Genomic DNA, 27,546 nt, shown 5'->3' on the forward strand with positions numbered 1-27,546 from the left:
AATTTATCTTGACCTTAAGGGTATTACTTTAGGTGTTGGTAACACTGCAACAGCAGTTAAGTTGGTAAAAACTACAAGTTAAATTGTTTGTTTTATTTTTACCGAATAAAAGACTGAGCTTCGTAACAATATAACATTTAAAAAATATTTAATATACATTTATTAAAAATATTGAAATCATATTTTAAAAAATTAATTTGAGCTAAATATAAGGCCATCTCGAGTAGACACTTCACTATGTAAGCAAATATCCAAGCAATTGCTGCTTCCAAAGATGATTGATCGCCACAAAAATCACAAATGGTTGATTGAGAGAGTAATTTTGACGATCTATAACGAAGATGTGGATGACTCAAACTAGGTAAATCAGGGGAAATAGTTTACATTCATTCAAATCTATTGACTGCGTTACAAACGAAGACGAAGTCACCAACTATCCATCTGAATTTTTGAAGTATGTGGATGTACCTGGCGAACCACGGCACAATTTACAGTGAAAGGTTTGCTCGGTGTTTATGAGGCTTCGAAACCTAAACCAACCAAAACTATGCAACGGAAGGCGTTTGGCGATTAAAAAAGCTATTAATGAATGTGATTCACGCGACTATTCTCAAACGAAAATTCAAAGGTGAGGAAGTTCGATTCCGAGTATTCCATGATCACAACTTATATGCCCTTTTGAGGTTAAAGGAATTCAGTTTTCAATTTGTGTGCATTAGTGATGATGATTAACAAATCACATTGTCAGTCTTTAGTTTTTGAGAGGTTAGTGCTCATGAAAACCCATGATTTTCTCATTATACGTGGTAAGTTCACAAGTTGGTAAACCGTCCGCTGTATTTCTTTCTTCACTTCAGGGATGCAGGAATTAAAGCTGGGGGGGGGGGGGGGGAGGAGGCTTTAGGCGCAACTAATATTGACAGGTCTGGAGGGTATAGAAAACTCGCCAAGGTGCGGGGGCCGTCCCCCAGAATTTTTTTAAGATGAATGGTTCAAAATGGTGAGTTTTACCGCTGCGTGAATAGTCAGATATGTTTGTTTGTGAGTCATCCATCCCTCTAATATTAGTTACAAATTTTTTCACATTAAATAATTTTTATAAAAAAATTCTCTTGAGCTCTCGGGGGGGGGGTTTATCCCCCTCGCTGTGTCACTGCTTCGCTTCGCTACATTTATTTCGCTTCATCCACTTTATGTTGCACCTGATAACAAAACAAAAACTGTTGTATATCAGAAGGTGCGTGACTCAAGAGATTAAACCCAAATGTGTAGGGCACACCGTGGTCCGTTTACGCAGTGCATTTTTTCAAACAGAGATTATATAACTGGCACACACAAGTTATTTTATACAAATGATGCTTCCTTGGGGCCTTTCTTACATGATTTTGAGCATCAGTCAAGCATCGGTCTAACGTGAACGGGCCAAGTTTACGCAACTGACTTAGACCTAAAAATATTTTTTTTACGGTTAACACTAGGAGGACGGGAGTTTCGCGCTACCTAGAAGGACGGCTAGGGGTCATTTGACCCCTAAAATGTATTTTGGAATAAAACGCCTAATTTTCAACCAATATTCAGCTTAATCGTATTAATTGTTGAATCAGTTCATTAAAAACACTATTTAACATTATTAAATATTATTTCCATCGCCAAAAGTTAATAACAATTATTTTAAAGAATCATGAATTAAACCGTATGTAGTAGTCGATTGCAAATCAAATAATGAAAATACATACACTCATTAAAAAAGTTGTGTTGCATGTTTAAACATTAGGGGTACTGGGTTTACAAAATTTGCATTAAAATTTCTAAAACTTATTACTTTGTTGTAAATCTCAGACAGACAGTATTTATTCAGCGCTGTTTCCACAAAATATTTTTTTGTGCTGAATGCGTTCATTGGACGATTTATTCATCTACATCTAAATCTACACACTAACCCGCAAGCCGCTTAAAGGCGTGTGGCAGGGGGTGTTAGGACACCAGCCATTTGCACATGGAAAGGAATTTTGAAAATGGAAAGAAAATTGATGCAATGATTCAATTTGACGGTATTTGGCACCTTTTTCTTTTTCTTTTACGATTCACTTCCAGACTGATCTTCAAAATTCCTTACAGCTATTTGAATCGCGACGATTCTCTTTTCTTGAAATATTTCTCGACTTACTTTCTTCCTCAACTCGCTACTGATATGCATGCAAAAAATCTACAAACGAAAGCGCATTATGGTAGAATCTTCTCTGGTTGCATTGGAGGTAGAGAGAGCTGGAGAGCATTAGAAATTCATACAAAAGGACAAAATTTTCAGAAGTAATGCTAATTGCCGTTCGAGAGGCAGGGACTCAACCGCCAACCGTATCCTGATTCGTATCTTCCAAGAACTTGCAGTAATGCTTCTTCTCCGTCCTACGTGCGCATTCCAAGGGTAGGATTTACAGTAGAATTTTACAGTCCACCAAATTCCTCCGCGCTCTCAAAAAGAGACAGGATTTTTCCCCGGGACGCAGTGTGCAGTCAACCCGCCCCAAACCCTGACGGAGTCAGGCAGCACTAATGCTGAACACACGGCAAAGGGGCTAGGTCAAGTGACAGTGCCTTCAGGCCAGAAAAATTAAAAGTTATTCGTAAACCTGATGAGTCGGTATTGAAAATAATGTCTCTAAAAGCTCTGAATCATGGACGACGGAAAACAATTCTTGGGATACCTGACGACTTTTCCGGTGTGGGTAATACAATAATAATTGAACAATAAATAAAACAAAATTAAAATATCATAATTACATGAATTTACGCAAATCAAGGATTGAAAAGGTTTTATTTCCGTTTGCTGCCCAAAATATATCGAAAGATTGTGCACAACAAAACGCTATGCCTAGGTTTTCGAATACAGATAGGAGCCCTTGGGACGAAACTGGTATTGAACAGGGTACTTCCAGATTCAAAATGAAGCAAATCATCTACCACACTAGCCTCTTGCTGATTATATGATATACATGGCACTGAAGTGCCCACGGGCAAGAAAATAGCGCGAAAACCAGTTTTGGGTCAAATGACCCCTAGCCGTCCTTCTAGGTATAACACGTCATAAAAATTTAAAACGAAACATTATTGTTGAATTTTCACTAATTTATCAAAATATAGACCAAAATGAACAAAGTCAAAAAGTTTCAAAATTTAAAAAAATATTTTAATAAGAGAAAAATAAATTTGAATTCTGAAAATGGGTCAAATGACCCCTGCCGTCCTTCTAGTGTTAATAACACAAATAGCCAACAACTGAATGCTAACATTTGACTTTATTAACTGATTTATAAAACCACAATGTCCAACATTTCTTAGGTTAAAACGTCAAAATTAGAATATTGATTGAAAAAAATCTGCGTAAACGTCCTCCGACCCACCCTATGTAGATTTAATAAAGGAAATGTCATCCTGACAAGCAATTTTGATACTTATTTACGTAGTTTTATTATTTTACTAATTACTTTTATATCCTTATTTTATGATAATAAGTCAAATATGATTAAAAACAGTACAGATGCTCTTGATTTATAAGTGGTGAAACTAAACTGTTCATTGATTGTTAGGCGGTACGAAGTTCACCGAGTCAGCTAGTATTACTATGTATGACCTGCAAATTTCATTCGTTCTTGGTTTTTATGTGAACTTGAATTTTTTTCCATAAGTCTAATAGGGATATAAATTAGAAATCAATTACATAGTTAATTTTAACTGAAATTTGAAGGGATCCTCAATCTTTAGTTTCAGCTGCCAAGTCACTATTATAGGGTATCATGATATTGTCTGCAGCTGGAATCTAGATTGAGTATTGTCCTACTGGGAAAAGTCGAGGAATTTTACTTTTAAAGGAATTCCTTGCTTTACAATAACATTTCTACTCAAGGTTAAGACTCTTAATTAGTCCCATGAAATTCTAGTGGTGATTAAAACAGCCCTGTCCAAATCGTAAAACTGCCGTAGAAGTAATTAGAGTTGAGGAACTTAGTAAAATTAACTGTGTTATGTGTAACTATTACATTTCATTTAGTTTATTCCAGTAGGTGGAACATAATCATGTGCAGTACACTCACGATTATCCTAATGGCTAATGATGGGGAGAGATGGCACGAATAATCGCAAGACACAGATAATCCGAACTTTCACTCCAATGTCTTGTAATGTCCATAATGTACGTAAACCAAACTATATTATTATTTATGCAGTTATTCTGTTATTAAAGAGTGCTTCCCGGACTCATTGAGGCCTTTCTTCGCCAGTTCGCGATCTTTTTATCAGCGATAACATGGTTGCTGTCGTATTATTAATGCTCCATGTAAGGCCTAGTTTCGAAAACCTCACATCCGTGGCTGTGTGATCACGAATACAGAATGGTGGTTTGCATGAATGCCTCAAAAGCACTGCCTGACATCGGAAATTACACTATCAGACACCACGCCACGCAGTCGCGTCTCGTGCAAGTTGCTTCGGTCGCAACGGCTGCACGCCGTGTAACCGTGATCAAGGAGTGAGATCGCGCACTGCAAGGCTAGGAAAACAGGAACACGGTGCTCCCGTGAATGCAGCCAGCGTGGGATCGCTTCCGTTTTGCAAAGGGTATTCTAACGGAAATAACAAGCCTGGTGAATCTTAGCATTAATGACGTAATTCTGATGATTTTGCATCTGATTTTTTTTATTAAGATCACGGAAAAAATTGAGCAAGAGTGAAAAATTGTGCACGGATAAACCGCAGCCGGATAATCAGTAGTCTGCTGTATTTAAGAATGTAACTAGTGCTTCTAATTGCTTTCTGAAAGTAACTGTTCCTTTGTGGCTCATCTACTGGGGCTGATCTGCTCCAGAAAATCCTACTCCATCTGGTGCCTCGGCAAGCTATTTAATCATTTAGTCCGCATTCCCTCAGATTATCCCATTTTAGCTACTGCACAAAAAGTTAGTGCTTCAGCTGCGGGTTATTGATACTATGCATTATTTGTTAATTAAACTAAAAATTTTGTAATATTATGAAAACAAACCTCATCTAATTACGGTGCGTAGAACTCGTGTGATATTTTTAATTTTTTTGAAAAGTAACTGTAACTAGTTATGTACTTTAAAAAATTTTTAATGGCACTTGTGACTGATTGGAAAAAAAAAATGTTACTGAGCCCGGTCACATTTTTTTCTTTGCCCATCTCTGCAAATAATTCATCATAAATATGTTATTTCTTTTAATAATTCTGGCATGATTAGGTGACAAAAATTCAATATTGATGGAGGAGCATCAAAAAAATGGTAACTGAGGGTTAGCAGCCCCTGTAGAGCACAAATTATGCAACAATAAGTTGCTCACATCCTCTCCTGCACTCCTGTATCTCTCCACTAGTTTCAGTTCATTCAGAGGCACGTTCCTTGCTATTTTTTTATTGCGAGGACCTTTTCTTCTTCCTCCTTGGATCGCACACTGCCTTCTGATGATGAATCCTTCATTCAGTGATTTCTTGCTTAGTGATTGTTGTAAATCATGGGACTATTACTCAAGGTATGCATTGTCATCCAGTATAATATCCTGATAATGCAGTTGTGAGGAAGTATAAAAGTTGCTGCTAAGGACATTCTGTTGAAAATATGTGTTATATTTTAAGGATGGGCTAAACTTCATCTCTCTGTTCCAGTGTGACCATTGTGGTTCATTGTGTGTTTAACATTCCCACTTTTTGATGGGTCCCCTTTTTAATTAATTTAAAAAAATCTTTTAGCTAGAATTTTTCAGAGGCAGACAAAACATTACATCCACTATGCATAATTTTTGAACTCCTTTTGAATGAATTTGAGAATCACTCATTCCATCATATGTCATATCTCTGATGTATTGTGTGACACTGCCTTGGGATTGAAATAGTATGCCTTGATCAATCCATTTGAAAATCTTAAATAGGAAAAGGTTTGTGCCTTTGAAGGTGAAGCGTCTGTCGTGAAAATAGGAATGCATTAAATTTTGTTCATGAGCGGCACTCATTATTTAGGTTTAATCATTACTTACAGCTTGTTATCATCATGTTCTTATTCATCTGTATATTACTTATACATTAATTTGCATTTAATGGAGGCAATATATGTAACATAAATCATGTTGAACCATTTAGAAATGTATTGCCTTGTTTTTACGGAAACTCAAATATTGCTGGAAAATGAACAATTATACCTGGTTTAAATAAAACTCAGAATGCTGAAAATATATAGAAAAATAAAATGGTATAAATAAAGAACATTGTTCTATCGATGAGGGTTGAAAGAAGTACCCAACTCCTTTGTCCATCAATATCATCATTCTTGTTCATTCCTTCGTCAATCTGTTGGGTTTCCTCCAACGAGTTATATTGTACATTGACCTGCAAAAAGAGACAATAATGGAAGTAACAAGCATGCGAATTAATCAAAATTAACTTTTGATTGGTAAATTTAATTTCTGTGACCAAGAAAGAAATATTACTTATCACAAGATACATTCATACAACACGTTTGAATTATTAGGTCATATTCAGGTTTCTTATGGTGGCATATATGCTGGAATGTATTATATATGGATTAAATTTAATGGAAAGTTCCAGTCTTATTTCCTTGTAAGGACATGCCAATTTTGATAGTGCCTTTGGACCCAAGTTTGTTTTCCTGGCAATTCAAAAGCCTGTTTGGAATGAAGCAGAAATGCCAAGGGTCTGTGTTTTGATCCCTTGTTTAAGTGAATTATTCTCAATCACAGTGTGAAATTGTTCCAACTTCTTTAATTTATTCTAGGGGAGAGCTCGTACAGATTTTAATTTTCTGTTCAAGAGTTGATGGCCTCGGGTTCAAATCCTGGTGGGGTCACTCCCATCTAGTGAGTGGTGTGTGACTTATGCTTCATGATAATTGGCCGAGGGAATGGAAGCGACCTCCAACCCAGAATATGTGAACTTCATGCAATGGCTTACAAGTGGACAATGCATACCACTAGCATACCTAACCAGCCTGTGGATTGAGTGAGTGATATCTTTGAATGACTTCTTTCATTAAATTTATTGTATCGTAATTTATCATATATTTTATAGATGGTTATCTGATGAAAATACATTGGTACATACCTGTTCACCACTTGTTGGAAGGAAGAACAGGGTTGTTATCCACTCCGATGTTAAAACTAAAGTAATCACTGATGGCATTTTTCTCACTGGAGGATACCGTGTGAGACAAATGATCATCACTGCTGCCACTATTGATGTGCAAGTCATGATGAATGCAGTTTGATATGCTGATACTGAAATGAAAGTCATTGAGCCTTAATTTCACTCTGTTTTGTTTCAATTCTTATTCTAGGTACACAGTAGATTGGTAATCAGATAGAAGAGGTTACCTAGTGACTTATTTGAGAGAAATCTCTAAAAGTAGACCCCAATGGAATTGCTTTGAGCTGTCTTCAGTTAACCCATTAGTACATAGCGTCCGATATATCGGACATGTGCCATGTCTCACATAAATACTTCTCTAGTCGATAAATTCAATGAGTCAACTAAAATATTAGCGGGGGGTGAAGACAGACATCCATTTGAACTTAATACAGTGTTAAAATGTAATTTAAATGTAGCGCAAGTCGACTGGAGCCCATAAAAAAATGAAATACACACGTCTGATATATCGGACGCTATGCACTAATGGGTTAAATGGAACATTTAAGCATTTGATGTGGTCATTTAAAGATTAGATGCTTCTTACTTAATGCTTGCGTGAAGATATGCCATTGTTTGAAAGATTTTTTTTCTGTGAATTTTTTGCACAGTTTTTGCATTGTGGGTGACTCCCGTAAAGATATCACCATGACTAGTCCCGTTATAGGTACTTAAATTAGTCAAGAGCAAGCTCCTCTTTGTGTTCAAAGTTCGGGCTTTGCACTACAGCTGTGGCGCAGTGCGCACAAATTGGACTACTTGTTGCATCATATGCTCAGCAGTCCATACCACCTCGTTCAGTATAGTCCTAAAAATTCCCCAGGGGAGAATGGAGCCTCGGTAGCTTAACTGGCTAAAGCACTCGGCCGGAAATCGGGGGATCCAAATCCTGGTCAAGGTGAATGATTTTTTTCTCTGTGAATTTTTGCATTTCGGGTGACTCTGTAAAGTTATCACTGAATGCTTACCTATTGAAGGCACATGGTCGGCGTGCGCGGGAAGTGCTCTCCACGTGGCCAGGAGGAACAAAGTTTCCGTCAAAAGAGAGAGACATTGCAGGGCCAGCTTGATGGGTCCAAGGGGCAGAGCCCAGAAGGAGATGAGCGTGAACATCAGAATCACTGTGTGGAAGGAGGAAATTTCATGAAAGATTTGAACACTGGATGAAAACTACATACCTTCATATCATCCTGTAATGGAAGATGTTGACATGAGAGCATGGAGTGCACCAAATACTTTGTGATATGCTCATTTTAATATTCATGGGTTAGAAATGCATTGGGTGAAACTGATTTTTAATCAACCTATGAGATATCATGTGCTATAGACCTTTACTTATAATTTGCCACTCCCTCAGAAATAATTAGAGATGGTTCCAATATGCATATTCCTTGAATTTGAATTTAAAATTGAATCATTGGTGCCACTAACTTCATCAAGCATGTTTTCTTTGGATGTATGACCATAGAGCCATGGGTGAGTCATGTCTTCATTACCTATACATCTGGGGTACTGTGATGAGGGTTTCCTGGCTGGCTGACGCCTTTGAAGATCACCCCTTCCCCATTAGACATCTGTCTTGCTTTAACTCTTCCTCTGCAGCCATCCATTTGTCCAGAATCAAAGGTGATTCTATCTAAAAGCTTTTAGAATTCCCTGAAATAATTGAGTCTCACATTTTCCCAATTTTTATGAAACCTTTTCAATATCCCCATTTGTTGACAGCTTAACATCATGATGCCCTATTTATGTATATCGCAGGCAGACTGCTCTGAAGGCCCTTATGCGCTAACTGCAGCCAAGGCTTCAGTGGAGGCCATGGCACTAACATATCTCTCACTCTCAATCCACACTTGCTTCTTAATTATTCATATAAAAGACTAATCTAAATATCAGAACCAGGGGGAGGGGCACTTTTGAAACCTATGTGAAAAAACTAAGGTGTGCACCTCTGGTTAGCAATGACTGACTTAGATTGATTTAACTTTCAAGCAAGGTTGATAATCGTAGCAATTATGGATCTTATCTTGGAACTTTTTGGTACTAACTTTGATAACTATGTATAAATATATATTTCCCTTTAGCTGATTCAATTGTGAACAAGCTATAAAATGCAAATAAAATTTGGCCCCCAGAACAGCGCCTCTTACCTGGATCTATTACATTTGTTAATTACCAACCAGACCTTTAACTCACATGATCTTTTATGTAAAGCATCTTTCCTTTTCACAAATTCACTGTTTCCAATACAATCTTGCTGAAATAGTTCTGACAATAATATTTCAAGGTGGAATAAATCAACATATATAAAATTGTAATAATCACCATTTTGTTCCAAGATATTGATGTATCTTATTAATTCTCCAACACATATGTACCATTGTGTCTTAGCTTGAAAATGTCATTGCTCTTCTCTCATATCTCAGTTAATTATTAGATATTGAATAAATTGATTCTCTGATTGGTTCTTAGGAGTCCATTGGCATTCAATGGGCTTTAAAAACCATACCCAGTTTCTAGCCTTGAATGATAATGAGCAGCATTTATTATCATTGACTCATCTACAATAGTACCTAATAAATTCAGAGTAATGGTAAATATTCATAGGTGTTGAAGGAACCAGAACTTTGATGTTTCCACATGTTGTTTTTGATGACAATGCTGAATTCTGGGTTATCAAGCCGTGCTTGTTGTTTGTGATTGGCAACAAATTCAAAAGCCATCTTGCTTTCATCGTCAGGTTGAGGGCAATTCAAATTCACAAACCCACGCATGAATTTCTTATGGTGCTTTATTCTTTCTGATCATGGTTTACACTACTGGGTAACACTATCAAGGTAAAGAGCGCAGGAAAATTGAACGGTACATGCGTGGCATTAAAGTGGAGTGAGAGGGCTGGGAGGTGCTTAAGGGGTGGTTTAGGGACACAAAGGGAAACACACAACACATAGACCACCCTGTATGGGTCACCAAAATGGTGCAGAATTTCTTTCCTTGGGAAATTGTCCTTAAAAGTGCAGTACTACATCCAAAAGAAAAAATAAGGCCAGCATTCAACCTTAACAGAACTCTATGAAGCATTCTCAGATCAACTAGGATAAAGAAATAACTGAAGAGTAGAGCAGAGTAAATGTTGATGTTGGTGATGGTTCATACCCTGCCAAACACCTCTGTAGGTGGCTCCCTGAGTAATATTTAAATGTAGATGTATCTTCTGAATTGTGGCGACTGTGACGCCATTTACATTGGGCAAACAGGGAGGAGTCTTTCCACTTGTGTTGCCAAGCACCAGCTGTGTCGTTGCCACAGGAAAGAAAATTTCCAGTTTGCCAAACATCTCCTAGACATGGGCCTCAACAGTGACTTCATCCCCACCATCTTACTCTTTGAGAAGAAACGATGCAGATTAGATAGAAATTTTCTCGGAAATTTTAACCCACCATGTCTCAAACCTCGCTCATGACCTCCTCTATCCTTCTTCCCTCCCCCCCCACTTTCCAACTTGCTCTTCCAACCCTTATTCGTTCCCCCCCCCCCCCCCACCCGGATTGAAACCTACCCAAGCACTGAGCCCAACCGCCACCTACCTCCCCTCAACCACCAACCCAACCAGCACCTGAAAATTTCCCACTCCACTTTAATCTAATGCATGTACCATTGTACCATGTACACCACATTAAATTCCTTCAACTCCAACTGTAAAGAATTTCCACCGAGTCACACCAGCTATTGCTACCAAATATTCATATTGTAAATCACTTATTTGGATTGTGGGAGAATCCAGATTGTCAGTGTACAAACATATTTGCATTGGAATGGATCATTAATGTAAAGTAGGCATCCACTATTTTCATCAACACTTACTAGCTAGGGGTGTAACAAGAATGGTGTTGTATGAAGAATTACGGCGCTCCAACGTTAGTTTGACTGCCATACTGGTGTGGACCACAATTTCCTTTTCCCCGTCATCATCTGTGGCTACTGGATCTACAAGGTCTGTTCCATCTTCAAGCAGTGTAATATCCATCCCAAGTTCAATAGCTGCATTGGCCCAAGGTGTTCTTATCCATACTGTTTCTGCACTTACGTCTGCTACTTTCCACTCTGTCTCAACCAAGTTGTCTTCCACCTTTAAGAGTGAAATCTATCAGTTTTGTGAATTTCCATGTTTAAGAACTTTTCTTCTTGATTTGTCTCTGCATAGTGGCATAGCCAGGGGGTATATAGGGGGTCCCCCCCAAAATATAAAAACGCAATTTTTTTCCGTCATAAAAGTTAACAAAATATTGAAAATCATGAATTTACAATATATTTCTTCTACAAATGACATTATTTCGATTATGAAAAGTGTTAAAATTGGTTAAAAACCCCCTTCCAGAGGGTACCCTGTTTTTCAAAAATTGTCACCCCTGGTTTTGGACCCCCCCCTTTGAAAGAAATTCCTGGCTACACCAATGTCTCTGCAGTTTCAATATTTATGTAAAGTTCAACGGCATACAAGTGGTGCCTTCTCTGTTTCCATTAAATAATTTTGTTCATAATAAAGTCCAGTTAAGAAGTGGTAGTTACTCACATATGATGTATTTTCCTTTTTCATTTGCAGGAGATGTTGTTGACTCCAGAAGCCCAATCTTAGCTCGCACGTTTGAGTGTCCTTTGGCCATTTTCTCAGGTCAATATTCTCACAGAATGCAGTGAAGTGCACTGGAGGGGCCCAAAAAACAGAGCCTTCATTTGTAACTATCATTCCGACTTCTGGCAAAGTGTACAAGTCCATATTTATATCTGCAGCACTGTTAAGAAGAATGGAAATCAAATTGTTGATAATTTGAATAGTATCCAGCATCACTTTAAATATATAGGTATAGGAGGAGAATGAGATTACTCTGGTAGCATATTGGTGTTGGCCTAATGTTGGTCCAAAATAAGGATACACGAGTGCAAAAGTATAATGAATAAATAACACATAATGTTATTTATGTGACTACTGCGGTGCTGCAGCCATTGCATAGCCTTCAGTCAACTTGCCTTCCAAAATAGATTCAACCAGTGATGTGATGTGATGTTACCATGTAAAAGTAATTGAATAACAATTACATCTTTGTGTGAAAAATCCACAGGGAAATAATCATTCGCCTTGACCGGGATTTGAACCCAGATCCCTTGATTTCTGGCTAAGTTCCTTAGCTACTGAGGTGTCATTCTCCTCAGTGGAAATTTGAGGACTATACTGGAAAAGGTGGTATGGACTGCCGAGCATATTATGCGACTAGCAGTCTAAGTCGTGCGCACACCACCACAGTCGGAGAGCAAAGCCCAAATTTTGACCACATGGAGGCAGTCGCTCCTGACTAATTTAAGTATACAGGAAATGGCCATGGTGATATCTTTGCAGGAGTCACCCGCTATACACAAATTGTCCGGAAAATCCACAGAGAATAAATCATTCGCTTTGACCGGGATTCGAACCCTGATCCCCCAATTTCCGCGCTTAACTGGCTAAATCACTTGACCCTGTTTAAGAAAATATTGACAGAATTTGCATCATGTGCAAGAGTCAAATTATCAGTACATACATAATGAGCTTGCTACCTGGCGTTGCTCAGGAAGGATTGTACCTAGAGAACTGGGAAACTCGGAATTCATGGTCACATGGCAGGTAAAGGAACTATAGGCAGGTATGATGATGGTGGAAATTTGTAACAGCGAACAATGGAAAAAAAACATGTACAGCACACAGGATCAGCTTATACCCCACACCACGAAATTGACCGTTATGCATGTCCATACATGCATGGACCAAAAGCAACCTAAAAGGTTTGCACTGAGAGGATATGCACCTATGTACTAACTTTGGGTGCAATCAGAGTGCTGTATGGAAATGCATTGTGGACTGACAAACACACATCCTCTTTCACAGCAGGGTAGATTTCTGGATTCCGTGTGTGTTGTCCTTTTGATGGCATCTTGTCACCTACAGCACAGTACATAGGTGAAATGTCACCATGAAAATGACAACGTGGATCCCATCGAATCCAGAAGTCCACCCTTCAGGGGACCCATATGCCACAAAAACTCACATCAGAGACATTCTTTTTTATAAAAATAGAATAGAAGATAGATTGTGATCTTACTGATTCCCTTAACAAAGAGTTCTTCGTAAAAAGTCTGATTACATTTTTTCGATACTTTTTCAATCACTGACCAGTATTCGTGAAGCATCCAACCTACCTACTATAAAAGAGGCTTGCAGTAGCCTTGCATTAACACATTCAATGGGGGCCCGATTTTCATGAACGTTCTCAGAATCGGTCGGTAAAATAAGAAAGAAAAATAGAGAGTGGTTTTCGTGCCATTACTTCCGTTCAAATACTGCTATTTACAAATGGCACTCACAATTTGAAAGATGGAAGCTTGCTGGTGGCCATGCACACGATCGGAAGACTCGGAAGTGTTCTCGGAAATCACGTACGGAGAAACTGTCCGACCGGCAGAGCATGTCAATTGACGTGCTCCGTATCTTGGCTTGGACGGAACAACGTCAACTGACGTGCTCTGCGCTGAATGTGTTAAGCTAACATTGGTCCAGTCTCTGCCCATAAATATTTTAATTTTATTTTATGTGGCAATTTTAAATTTAATATACATATTTATTTTATCTGGCAGTTCTATCTCTGGCCCATTTTGCTCCAGGAGTCCTAGAAGGCATGGACAGTGCTTGGGGTTTTGAGGGACTGGACCTGCAGAATTTTTCACACACCCTGTGTTCTTGAGTGGTGAAGGACAATTCATATGGGACTTGACCCCATGACCCCTGGATAAGTGGGTGAGGTATTTTACTCTACCTCCACTGGGACCAATACATACATACATATTCCAATAAATTTCTTTCTTCAATGAATTCCATTTGGGGGTACTTTATTTACCGCAGCATTACTATAAACTAACTCTTTGCTAGAAAAAATATTATGTGATTGAATTAGAAGTTTGAAGAGGAGTTGGGAAGCTACTAGCTAGCTTAAAACTAATTATGGACCAGTGTTTCACTTCAATAAATATGTAATATGATCATTTCTAGTACCATTGCTTCTTTGCCCTCATGATAAATAAATGCTGGTGCACGATTTAAAGATACTATTAAATTATGCACCATTCAGTGCATCAATGAATGTGCATTCGAAAATTTCAGTATTTTATTTAAAAGAAATATTTTACTGCATAATTTATTATTAATTAAAGTTGTAAGCAATGTGAAGGGTAGCGTAAACTAATACCTATGTCAAAACTTTTTCTCTGGTATAAAACTAAGACATTAATAAAGCACATTACACACAAATGTGTCAGAACTTAACTTTGTGTGGTGATAATCAACTTACTTGTACAACATTATGTCTGGAATCCATGCTTCCCATGATTGTAAGACTAGTGATGTAACATTGCCATATTCTTCTGGTGACCATTTTAATCTTTCATCAGTCCATGACTTTGGAAAAAAGGATAAAATTTGCATTAGGTTAGTTGTTTGATGTTGACTTTTATCAATTGAAAAATATTAACATGAAGCTTACCATTATTAAGATCCCATGAACATCTATCACTGACCTCTTCTCATCCTGAAAAAGTTTTATTTTAATGTTGAGATTTCACTTTGTAAGCAGTTTGATATCATTTATGTCTTTAGTGTTCTTCTGGGTACAAATACCTTATTTTTATCTCTTGTCATAATATGATTTATGGTAAGGAGATATCTTTTTTTGAAAGAAGGGTGTATCCATTCAAAATGAAGCAATAAAACAATTTTTTTGCTGGGAACGTTTTTTTTGCTAGGTTTTAAAGGTTGATACATCTTATGTATCGAGTGCTGCCATACATTTGTTAGTTATCCTCCTTCCCCATTTTTGATTTTCCCCATTGATATGTTAATCTTTCCAAAGTTTCTGAGTTTTCTCTGCTCATCGGACAACACCACTGGAGCACTAAGCAGTTCCTGTGTTATGGTCTTTCATAGAATGGCTGTATGATCTGCTTGATTGATGAGGAATTTATAGGGCAAGGGGCTGCATGGTAGCACTGTCCCATGCACAGCACACAATTTACTTAGTGTGCACATGCACAGAACAGCATTTGCAAATCCCTGCGAATTCTTGCTGGCTGTGAACTCACCAGCACACACCTCAAAATTGTCTGTATGGTAATTCTAAAGACGCAATGCATGCATAACGGATCAGCAGAGAAAAATCACTCCAAAAGAATGAACAGAAAGGATCCTAGGCATCCTATTTTCAAATACATTGCGCTGCAACTATTCAGCACTGCAAAAGCATCAGCCGTCGCTGAACAGGATAGTCTCACCCAGGCCCGTCAAGTCGCTAGCTGATCTGGCACCCGCAGAAAACTGGGCACCAATACATAGTACTATAGAAGAATATTTATTGAATATTGTATTGGAATTTTTCTCGCCTTACTTTTGGCGAAAGATTTGATCAATTCTTGAAAATTCAAGTCAAAAGTTTAAAAAAATTTTAGTCAGCGAACACGGTGCGCCCCCAACTTGCTGTGCCCGGGGCAACATGCCCTGGTTGCCCCGCCCTTGCGATGGGCCTGTAGTAATTCTTGAAGTCCAACAGTAACTCTAGAAAATTCAACAGTTTCTGTTGAAACTCAACAGTAACTGTAGGAAATCCAACAGTAACTGTTGAAGTCCAACAGTAATTGTTGAAATGCAACAGTAACTTAAAATCCAACAGTTTTTTTCCTAAGGGTGGTCTCACCAAAAAGGCATTGTTCCTGCAGTAACAGGCCCTAAAATCCATGATCCTCCATTCCTGGTGGACTGATATTCAAAAAGCATTTGCCATACTGCTGCTTCCGTCAATCGGCTTCCTCAGCTGTGCTTTATTCGTCACACAACCCTAAACCCTTTTTCCTTAATTGACCAAATGCACTCATACACAACACGCAACTCAAAGAAAATTCATGTCAATCATCATTCCCTCTCACTTGCCCTGGAAGGTCCTCACCCTCACTCCTAGGAGCAATATGTGCACAGCAAAATCCCTCCTGACTATCACCATTCCCATCATTCAAAGTTAATTTCAAGAAATTCCTTATAAGGAAAATATACTACAGCATTTATAAATCTATTCGTTTTCTTGCATGTGGAAATCACTTATTTTGTAGGAAACAAATTGAAGCATTAGGTACACATTTCTTTAAAAATTTCCACACACCTACCTACCTGAATATTTGATTTCATTACCATAACAATTTATAAACCACTGAGCTTACCAGTTCAATATGCCTGGTAGCCAAGTGAGTGTAGACCACTGTCCTCTTTGATTCTGCTGAATCACTTGGTTGTGGTGCTACATAGGGATCAATATCCATGAAGTTCTGCCGGATTTTATCAGTCCATGTCAAAGGTCTTGGATTTGTAACTATATCCTTTTCCTCTTCTTCTTCCGCATGTAATTCAAGAAGCATGGGTTCATCAGTCAAGCAAGAAATATTTGTACTTGTTAACTGCATAAGACCATTTGGCATCATTGTTTGTCTTGAATTGTGACTTGAACTTTGTGTGATGAAGTGCTCCAAAAGCCGTCATGTGATGTACTGCCCTTGTTCGTTTTATGCTAACCCGGGTTATACTGTATTTGTTTGCGAGGATGGAGTACAGACTGCATGGACCAAACACAGCCTCTCAACCAGCAAGCCTAGAGACTCACGTGCGAACGCAGAGACATACAGCCTAAAATACCAGAAGAATAAGTTCAAGAAGAGCGGGTCATGATGTATATTAAGACGAGAGCGGTGTGAATAGCTCTATTTTGTCCTCCAAGTGATGTCTTCACTACAACACAAGGTTGAAGCGAGGGTAAGTGTTGATATGGCCAGGATGAATGGGGAAAATGAATATTGGCGAGGAAGGAGTAACATCTTGCTCACCTTTGAAGTTGTGGGGAAGCTGACGGGGGAAAGGGAGGAGGGGGAAATAGTTAGTGACTGTTGAAACAACGAGGTACTTCAAGACAGAGGGAAAAAGCAGGCATTAGGGACAGGTCCCCAGTCACTGTTTAGTAAACTTCCTTTCTTTTTAAAAACAAAGATGCTCTCATATGCATCTAACACATTGTTTGGAGCATGTTTCAACAGTTTTAAGTTTTCTTGTGTTATTTTGTTACCTGTGCCAGTTAAGTGTTGGGCCTTGCCCGACTTCTCAGGTTTATTGTTTTGGCATGTGTTGAAGTCTATCTGATATATGGCTGAATTATCATCTGGTGGAATTTTGTCTTTTGTTTCCCTTTTACATAGTTGTTTCAATTTTTTATTGTTATTGTGTGCAATTTAAGATTTCATGGGTGTACCCAGAATCAAAACTAGGGGAGGGGGGGCTAAACTAGCTGTGGTCGTTCAAGTTTTAACTTTTTTGCACAGAAAAGGTTAAGGAAACCAAAATTTTAAGGAAATTAGGACAGCAATGTATTAGTTATTATTATTATTTGCTTGAAAAAATAATGATTTTTGTTTTAGTTCCATGTCTTATAATATCATTTTTCTTCAAAAGGAAAATTTATTCTTAACTTTTGTTTTGAGCTAAATTTATTTTTGCTTTTAGGGGTGGGCAGTTCCCCCCCCCCCCCCTACACCCCGTGCTGGGTACACTGATTTAAGTGCTCATGATGTTGAAGATTTTTTCTAAGCCCTTATAAGTGACTTACTATAGTGAAGTTAGGGCAGAAAGGAAGTGTGTGGTTGAGTTTGAGATCAATTGTTTGAACTTGTGTTCTTTTAAAATGTTATTTACCATTAAGGTTTGGAAACTGTTCTATTTGCCAAACTATTTTATATAGTGTAGTTCTTTGTTGATGACTGATGTGTTTTGCGGCATGTTTAACTGCTGGTGTTTGAGGGAATGGAAGGCTTGTAATTTATAGCTAACACTAGTCACTTCAACCTTGTCTTGTTGTGAAGATATCACTGATATGACTATCAGTGCTAGTGACATAGTGCTATCTGCACCCCTCTTGTCTTAATATACATCTTGACCTGCTCTTCTTGACCTTATTTTCATGGCATTTTTAGCTTGCGTGTACGTGTGTTTAAGTGTCAAGGCTTGCCGTTTGTGAGACTGTGTTTGGCACCTGGAGTCTTTCATGCATTTCCACTAACCAATGCAGTAATACCCGTGTCGATGTACAATGAACAAGTGCAATATGTTATGGCTTTTGCAGCACTTCATCATACAATTTCTATTGAATGCTATAGAGCTCGAGTTCTTATATGTATTCATTGTGTGTTTCACTATCAATATTATCCAATTTCATGGAGTTCTGCTGATGGCTAAAGTTACATCAGGAGGTACCTACTTAAGTAAATATATTTCATGGTTATAGTAAGTTAAATATAGTGTGATTTGCATCATAGCTGAATGGCTTAATTCAATTTTCAATCTAAAATAATTTTCTCTCACCTTGGTACTTTTTGCAGTCGAAATACCATTGCCCAATCACGTCTCTCCAAGTGGTGAAAGATATGAAGCGGACTCTAACAGGCATTGTGTCTTTCCACATGACTATTGGCATTGAATCATTCTCTCTCCCCATCAGCACTCTCCCATCTTTATGAAAATATATCCAGAAACCGCGAGCCTCATGGTATGAGAGGATGCTGGGTGAGGCAATCCTTTGCTTTGAGTTTCCAGTCTTGCGAATGTCAGAATTTCTGTTTTGATTGGCACCGATTACTATCTGTATAAAATAGAGGATGTGATTTTTAGAATTTCTTATTAACTTCAATAAACTTACTCATCAATGAAATGCGTCATTTCCTTCATGATATGTATCTAAATTAAGGTCTGCTTACTTCACTTTAAAAGCAGTTGGCAAAGTTTCTTAGTCAACTTGCTTGGTTGGCCAAAACAGGAATATATGTACAATTAATTTCTCTTTTGAGTGCCATCAAGGATTGTGGCTATTGGAGGAGGTTAGAGCCTCTTCAAGTTTTGCCTTAAGAAAAATTTATTTTTTGACGGATTCAATTTTTGAATTACATATGTTTTATCTGAGGTAATGGTATGATTCCTCCCAACTGCAACTGCTTTGCTTTGGGATCCTTGGAAACTTTTTACCACCCCCCCATTTGAAGGTTCTTGAAGCACAAATGCACAAGGACGTGGCTTTCCCTTTTTTAAGACTTGACTTATTGACTCTTATCACCTTCTGGATAATTGTGGTGAATAAAAACTTTTCAGACTATTTTACCGCATAAATTTTTGGGTAGCTTCAGCGTTTCCTGACTGACGTTTTTTTCTGACTTTCCTGTTCATTTTCTCAAGAGAATTATGCTGTGGATGCATCCACGCCACTTTCAGTTGTTGTCATAGGCAAATTTAGGGGTTTGGAGGGGGGAACAGGGGAACTTGACCCCCCAAATGCTTAAAAAATAGGCAAGAATTAGAATATTTTTATACGTTAATAATAATTTTTATATGCTCGTAATCTCAAATATGGGAAGATTGTTTGTATGTCAGCCGCCCCAGAAAAGAATTCTGGATCCACCCTTGGTTGGTGTGAGCTAGTAGGGTCTCTCTTCTAAAATGCTGAACTGCATCACTACTCTATTATGTATTAAATTTGTGAGTGATGGAAGGAGAATATGTATTTAACCCTCTGTTGATTGTGTGGCGTCTACCAGATGCCAGGCCATTTTCTTATCTTTGCCCACATCGTATTTTCATAGTTAGGAAACTCATATTCCTTGTATCTTATTATTTTATGATTTTGAAATAGTCACCAATATGATCATGGTATGTTTTCTCACATTTATGGAAAAAAATTGATATTTTGTTGTTTTTGGAGTCTGGTAGATGCCACATAACAACTTGAGTACAATACATTAAATGCTAATAGCTTCGTGATATTCATTGCAAAGTTTTTTAATATGTTTATAATTTAAACTAACAACTACTTTAATGATTAAATTTGGATATGCATCTTATTGCTATGAATTTTTATTTTAATCTATTTAACACCTGAATAAAACTAATATTGCAAAGAATTTATTATGGTTCTCATGTAATTTCAGTGGACTTTGGCGTAAAATACACCATTTTCCCCTCTGCTATGTAACGTTTATAGTGGCTTAATACATCGATGTAGATGCATAACATTAACCATTAACATACACAGAACAATTTTGTGGTTGCATCGAACAATAACTTTCCGATCTGATGGGAGATATTTTGTAAAATAAGTAGTATTCAGCCTTTTATAAAACAAATATCTTAATTATTACTATGTATAAATTTGTTGTCCATTCATGAAATTAAGTATTCAATGAATCATTCATTGTAGCTAAAACAGTTATTTCTACTTTCATGCAATTTGTTTAACGATTCAAAAATGGTGTCTGACTGCAGACTCCGCGCGACACATAGCATTCCAAAATTTAATGTGACTGAAGGAGGGTTAAATTTGACATACAACCAGCCAGTGGCGAATACATATTGGGGGGGAGGGACTGGAGGTATGCCAAATTAAACATGTTGACATTGCCAAACATTGCAGAACCACAATTGTAACTTTTTTATATCATAGGATAGCATTGTCTTGCATATGCATTTATCAGTTTAAGTAAATCTAACATAAAATTTGATAGTCACTTGATTATTTTTTATTACAATAAAGGTTTAGGCAGCTTAAAATATCTTTTGCGCCCCCCCTTGAGGTTTTTCTACATCCGTTACTGCAACTATCTAAAGTAAGAAGGATACTTTTGAAGCTTGATTGAAGTAGGTTTTTCCATCTTCCTATCCATAGCCATATCTTTACAAGTTTCTTGTACCACCCCTATGTGTCATATGTGGAACCAACTATGAGAAATGGTTTAACTTAATGTTTTTCAACAAACATATCCCCCAGTCTCTTATTGAAATTTTATCATAAAATTGAATTTGCCTTAAAAATTAATATTCAAATAGCTATTCCATTAGATATAGAGTAAGTCCTCTTCTTACGCACTTTCAGAGGTGTGAATATACATGCTCAATCAACAACTTTAAAAGTGACCAAAAATTTAGATTTTCAAAAGTGAAATTTCAAATTTGGCGGTATGGCAGGGAAATCGCACTTTGTTTGGGTCTTTGGGTCCCACGTTTTGAATTCCATGCTGTGACGAATGTCAACCATATTATCATAGGCGTACCCAGTGAGGGGCCCCCCTAGAAGCAAAAATTCAAAAGTCTTTAAGCAAAATCAGTACCGAATTAAAACGAAAGCATTCAAACGAACTTTCTTTAAGCCCACGAAAAATGATATGTATTGGCATAAGATATGCAACTAAAATAAAACTATTTTTTAAAGGAAATAATTTCATAAACTAATGTCACAACTTGGTTTGCCATGACCACGTATCACAATTTGTAAGACCATGGTTTCCCCCCCCGTTATGATCCTGGGTATGCCATTCTATATTATCTATTGTGTTACATGAACATTTAACTTCTGGGAAACACTTTTGAAAATGTCGCCTAATAGAAAGCGTAACAGAGTATGACCAATGTCTATAATGCAAAACTGATGATCAATGGAGAATCGCGAATTTCTTTGATTACTCACTGTGACTATATTCTTAGGGGCCGATTACGAACGGCTCACCGCATGCGTTGAGACTCTGCCTGCGGTGTTGTCACGCCCAGCCACGTGCCAGGGCCTGCAACCCTGCCTTTGTGATACCGACCCCTAGTGGCGGACATTTGTATTTTTTTTACCTTTTTCAGTTCAAGCTTGCATTTTTAAAACAAATTTTCTGACGATAGAGACTTGGAAGCCCTCATATTTTGTTTTATTTTTATTATTAATATCTGAGTAAGCGCATAAAATGTAAAACTGGAGCAATTGAACAAAAAAATTTATAATACCTAAATAACATCATTGTACCAGTCTGAGTCGTGGCAATTGGAGATGGATACGTTGATGTTATTGATGACACCTCATTCATTTAGTTGTTTTGGGGGGTCCAAAACCAGGGGGGGAAATGTTTGAAAAACAGGGTACAAAGTAATGATTTTTAAACTAATGTTAACACTTTTAATAATCGGAAAAACTTCATTTCTTAAAAAATGATTTGTAAATTCATGAATTCTCAATTTATCGTCTTCTTTTATGAAGGAAAATAATTTTGTTTTTATATTTTGGGCAGGGGAGGGGTGGGGGAGGGGGGTCCGGACCCCCTCCCTCCTGGCTACGCCACTGTCGCCACTGGTTTCTGGTGACTCATTGAACTCCTTGTTGTGGAACGCGAGGAAGTCACGAATGAAGGCCTCATTGAGCTGGAGTCTCAGAAAAAGGTGGAAGAAGAGGAAGTGATGCAGGAGCCAAAGTTCCTCCAGACGAAAATAATGAGAAAAGGGTATCACTTGATTGAGGAAGCTCATGATACAGATTAAGAACTCTTTAATAATGTTGCAGCAGCCATTCAGGATACAGTGATTTGGAATCGTCGCATTTATGAGTACAGGAAGACAGTCGCTACCAAGACGTCTATAGATTGGTTTTTCCAGAGGGCAGACAAAAGGAAAATGAACTATCACGTTGAAAATGATATATCTTCACTGACTCTTGCTCCTGATGCTCCTTCGCAGTTGCCTCTCATTACTCCTCCTGCCACCTATGTATTGGTTTCATCACTTTTACAAAGGTTTACATCTACACTCGCTTGCTATTCCATCTTTTATAACGTAAGACGAACCATTTTTTATTTTCTGAAATAAGAGTAAAAAATACCAAATATTGCTAAATTCAGAGGTAAAATATGAACAATAAGGGTTTTGATACGTGATATCATTAAATAATTGATAGGTTAAGGTAGTGTTATACTATTTTTTATGAGCAAAAGCGGTTCAGTGGCTAGAATACATCAGCAAGTTTAAACGGAAGATTCGAAGACATAGGTAATGATTTCCTGACTGCATGTCTTTTGAGATATGCCGCTGACACATGCACACAGTCATGACAAAAAAACCAGTGTAGAGTCGCACAAACACTCAGTGAAAGTTTTTTTCATGTTACCATTTATTTAAAGAATCAAATTTACTGTGATGGGGAGAGGAAATGCACAGAATTTGGCCCGCTTTTGCTTCACGCGTATAGAAAATGTTTTTCAACTCCAGCCGCGCAGTAGCGGACACAGAAAAAACTCGAGTGGGGGGGCACAAAAGATACTTTGAGTTACCTTTACTTTTATCCTAATAAAATATAATCAAGTCACATGCAGAGTATTAGAAAATTTTAGTTAAGTTTTTGACACACATATACAAGACAATATGTACCATCTTATGATACCAAAAAGTTATAATTGAGGTCCTGCAATGTTTGGCAATACGGGCGGGCCCGCAAAGGGGGGGGCACATGCCCCCTGCACCCCTATCTGTATCTGCCCCTGCAGCCGTGGTGCTCACACACGATTGTGAGTTAAAGCAAAATTGTTACGCAGTGCTGCATGCAGCAGGATAACTCAACTTTTCGATGCCTTGCTTTCAACTTACGAAGAAGGTCTCGGAACGCATCTTACTCGTGTGTCGAGGACTTACTGCAATAATTTTTTATATACCATTTATACACTTTCTCTCACATTTTGACATCTGTACATGAATGGTATCTTTTGGCTTAAAAAATTTTTTTATTTCATCATCGTATCGTCTATTTTGATCTTTGAAACACTTCATCTCACCTCATATGTTTCTTCTCCCCGTTTAGGGAAAGGATTTGCTGATAACATGATGTGAGCATTGCTTTTAGCTCGAACTTTGAAGTCCAGGCGAAACCCATCGCTTGTAAGATTGGCTATGTCAGAAACTGGGTGAAAGCGTAAGTAATGGTGGGAATATGAGTATTCTTCACGGCAAATTAAGCCTAGAAATAAAAAAATCTGTAATCAGAATTATTGTCATCCTCATATATTATGCAAGATATAACAATAATTTCAAATCGTCCTTGAAACAAAAATGAATAATGATAATGATGTGATTTATTGTTCTCAGACTTATCCATTAAGGGGAATATAATAGGGAAATACAATATAATAGACAAGTACCAAAAATTTATATGGGGAAAGTATAGGAATTGCCGGATACATTATTGTGAAAATAACCTGAGAATATGAAAGGGGAGCAACAGACATTATGCACCTTCGAGGGTTTGTATTTAGCGAAAAAAATCTTTGCTGAAAAGCAGAAAAAGAGGCTGGATCCTTCACGTCCTTTGGAACACTGCTCTAAAGTCCTGATCTGAAAACAGAAAGCTCTCTCATAAATTGTCGGTTTGTGTTGGGGTTGATGAGAAAATCAAAAGCTATTCGAATCAAAACGATGGACTTTCTGACAATTGCTTTAGGTAACTTGGTAACTCACTTTTGAAAATACAGTAGAGGTATGCACCAAGCAAGTATAATGACAAATGAATGACTATCCCACCAAATTTCTTTATGAAAATACGCTTTCTTATCAATTGGCAGTGATGGCGAGCCAATATCCTGGGTCCAGGCCTATGGACCCCAGTCGCAAAGATTCCTGGGATGGCTCTGGTGAATAGGGGATGCATATATATGGATACCTACTTGAATGCCTCGACGTGTCCACCTAACATCCATCGGGAGCTATTTGTCCACTAGAGTGGGTGATCATGCATTTATGAGGCTGCTTCAATCAGTGGCACACCTCCTTACTTTTAGTGAAAAGTGCCAAGGAGATAAAGACTTAACGTCCCATCGGACGGATGGAGTGCTGCACTCAAAGTGCCCGAAGCACTCAAGGGTGTTTGGGGGATAAACCCCCCCAAGGGCTCAGAGAAATTTTAAATTTTAATCCATTTTACTTAATTGGACTGATATTACTAATAGAAAAGTTTAAGGATTAATAAAATATTGTTCATAAAGCCGTAAAACTCACAATTTTGAACCATTTATCTTGAAATTCCGCAATTTATTTATCTCGCACCTACCGCTTATCCTGGTGGGTATTCCATACCCCACACACACCCCGGTATTAGTTGCACATAAACCCCCCCCCCCCCACCCCCCCGGGCTTAATTCATAGCTGCACCCCTGGCTTGAATCACAAACGAATATCTGAGTACTTGTTGAATAAAGACTTAAGAATGTATATAAGTTCCTTCAGTGGCGCCGACTCCATGGGGCCTGAGGGGGCCCGAGCCCCCTCAAAAATTCGTTATGGGTGTGACGAAAAAATGTGTCAGGCTTGTCGATTTTCCCCGGAGTGTCCAGATATCAGGATTCGAGTTATCAGGGTTCTAATGCTGATCTTATGACTCTTCTAAAATGCTTAAAAAACTAAAAACTCACTACTTATAAAATTTCCTGGGGCAGATCCCCGGTTTGGGCCCCCCCAATATTTTTTGTAAGTCGGCACCCCTGAGTTCCTTCAATCACAAACAACATACTACCCATAAAAAAAACATGTGCACAATACTCAGGGATGCCGACTTACAAAAAATATTGGGGGGGCCTAAACCGGGGATCTTGCCCCGGGAAATTTTATAAGTAGTGAATTTTAAGTTTTTTAAGCATTTTAGAAGAGTTAGATCAACATTAGAACCCTGATAACTAGAATCTCGATATCTGGACACTCCGGGAAAAATCGACAAGCCTGGCATATTTTTTCCTCACACCCATAACGAATTATTGAGGGAGCTCGGGCCCCCTCCGACCCCATCGAGTCGGCGCCACTGACAATACTTATTTCATTGTTAACTGGCTGGTTGTGGTAAACATGTTTTAGTGGTTCAGCGTTAAGGCGCCTAAGGCGTGACAAATGATGTGAGTCGCAAGGCTTCTCACCTTCAATCTGAAGACGAAAGCAGGAAGGCTTTCGAAACTGACGTCAATCACAAAAGGCAAATAATTGGATGGAGAACCCTGAATGTTACAATCATAATAAGTATCGGATGCACTGTCAGGGATGGGTACGGAAGGAAGTATGGAGAGAAACCCGGCGTCTGCACCTCCTTACTTCTAGCGAAAAACGCCAAGGGGACAAAGGCTTAACGTCCCATCTGACGGACGGAGTGCTCTACTCAAAGTGCCCGAAGCACTCAAGCAGGGATCGGGCAGTCTCTGTAGTATCTGTGCCGGGAATTGAACCCAGGTCGACGGGGGATGCCAACACGCTAATAACCACACCGATCCGATTCCCAAGATAAGCTTTGTCATGCCTGAGAATATATTATAATTTTGTCAATTTAAAAAGTAGCTAATGATGTAAGTTGAGTAATAAATACAGATACGCAGAACCGTTTTCAATATCGACTTTTCCATACCCTATTTATGATTATGTGTGGTTTGACAACGTGGGAAATTGAAAAGATGTCAATGGATGAAATGTACCTATTTGTAATGGGTCGGAATCCAGAGAATGAATCCGAAGGAATATTCATTGCGGCCCATATCATTGCCACCGGTTGACTTTTAACTGTCCAAGCGAAATTCCAAAAAATCACTAACAAATGTTTTATCACAGTTAGAACTCCCCGTTTTTTCACCGGGCGTAATTTGAGCTGCCCGATCCGTGAATGATACTGACCTTTAGGTTTGTTATCCAGGGTGGACGCGGTTTGACCATAAACAGCTGTGAAGAAGGTGCAGGCCACCAGTATTGCCTTCATGGTGCCAGTGTGAGTGTGCTTATGACAGGAGGCCGCCAATGCATTCTCCCCCGCTCGATGCTTCTAGGAACGGATGCGGCTGCTGCCCCCGAGTGATAGCGTTGCTTCCGCAGCTCCGCAAACGGAGAGATTAGCCCCAAAGGAAGGATGACAGTTGTGCACATCGGTTTCAGGGTGAAACCGGGCGTGAGGCTTGGGAAAAAGACCGTTGCATATTTATGAAAGGCTTCCCGAGATAACACCGACGCGACGCGATGATGAAGCGGGTTATAATATTCAAGTTGATTCATGCATTTTTTTCTTTTATTTCTCCGATCGTATTGCATCCTCATTGACGCAGCCTGTTAATCGTTACATGCATACATGCTCTTAGAGGTGAAAACCCGCTCTGATGGGCCTCGAACTCGCTACCTCAGGATTGGAAACTGAGGACTTTACCTTGCCGCCCTGGGGGATAGTATTCACAGTGCCCATTTCTTTCCTTCGCTAATGTTGTGTTTAAATTTCTATTCTATATTGGATCAATCATGATTCGAATTTTTAGTTCAGCGAGATAGACATATTTGAACCCGTAGATCTATTTTAAATTGTGAACTACATATCGATGGCTAAGTTCTAAACAAACGTATCTAAAAAATTGTAGCTTTTCGGGAGAGCAAAAAAAAA

The 27,546-nt window shown here is 38.4% G+C and overlaps 1 protein-coding gene across 2 annotated transcripts; it reads right to left on the bottom strand.

The window, feature by feature from the left end:
• Positions 1 to 5,995: 5,995 nt before the first annotated feature.
• Positions 5,996 to 27,043, bottom strand: LOC124153425 (neuronal acetylcholine receptor subunit eat-2-like). Of its 2 annotated transcripts, none has more exons than XM_046526576.1 (11): positions 26,799 to 27,043; positions 23,933 to 24,114; positions 18,675 to 18,951; positions 16,493 to 16,662; positions 14,773 to 14,817; positions 14,581 to 14,687; positions 11,778 to 11,997; positions 11,069 to 11,333; positions 8,173 to 8,325; positions 7,124 to 7,296; positions 5,996 to 6,391 (listed from the first exon to the last, which is right to left on the bottom strand). In XM_046526576.1, exons 1-11 carry the CDS (start codon positions 26,878 to 26,880, stop codon positions 6,221 to 6,223), a joined length of 1,845 nt encoding a protein of 614 aa, XP_046382532.1. In that variant the 5' UTR covers positions 26,881 to 27,043; the 3' UTR covers positions 5,996 to 6,220. The 2 variants fall into 2 exon arrangements, with proteins under 2 accessions (XP_046382532.1, XP_046382533.1); XM_046526577.1 differs by having other exon boundaries at positions 16,493 to 16,659; positions 26,799 to 27,042.
• Between the last annotated feature and the right edge of the window lie 503 nt (positions 27,044 to 27,546).

This window comes from Ischnura elegans, chromosome 2 (genome assembly GCF_921293095.1).
Source record: "Ischnura elegans chromosome 2, ioIscEleg1.1, whole genome shotgun sequence".
Taxonomy (NCBI): Eukaryota; Metazoa; Arthropoda; class Insecta; order Odonata; family Coenagrionidae; genus Ischnura; species Ischnura elegans.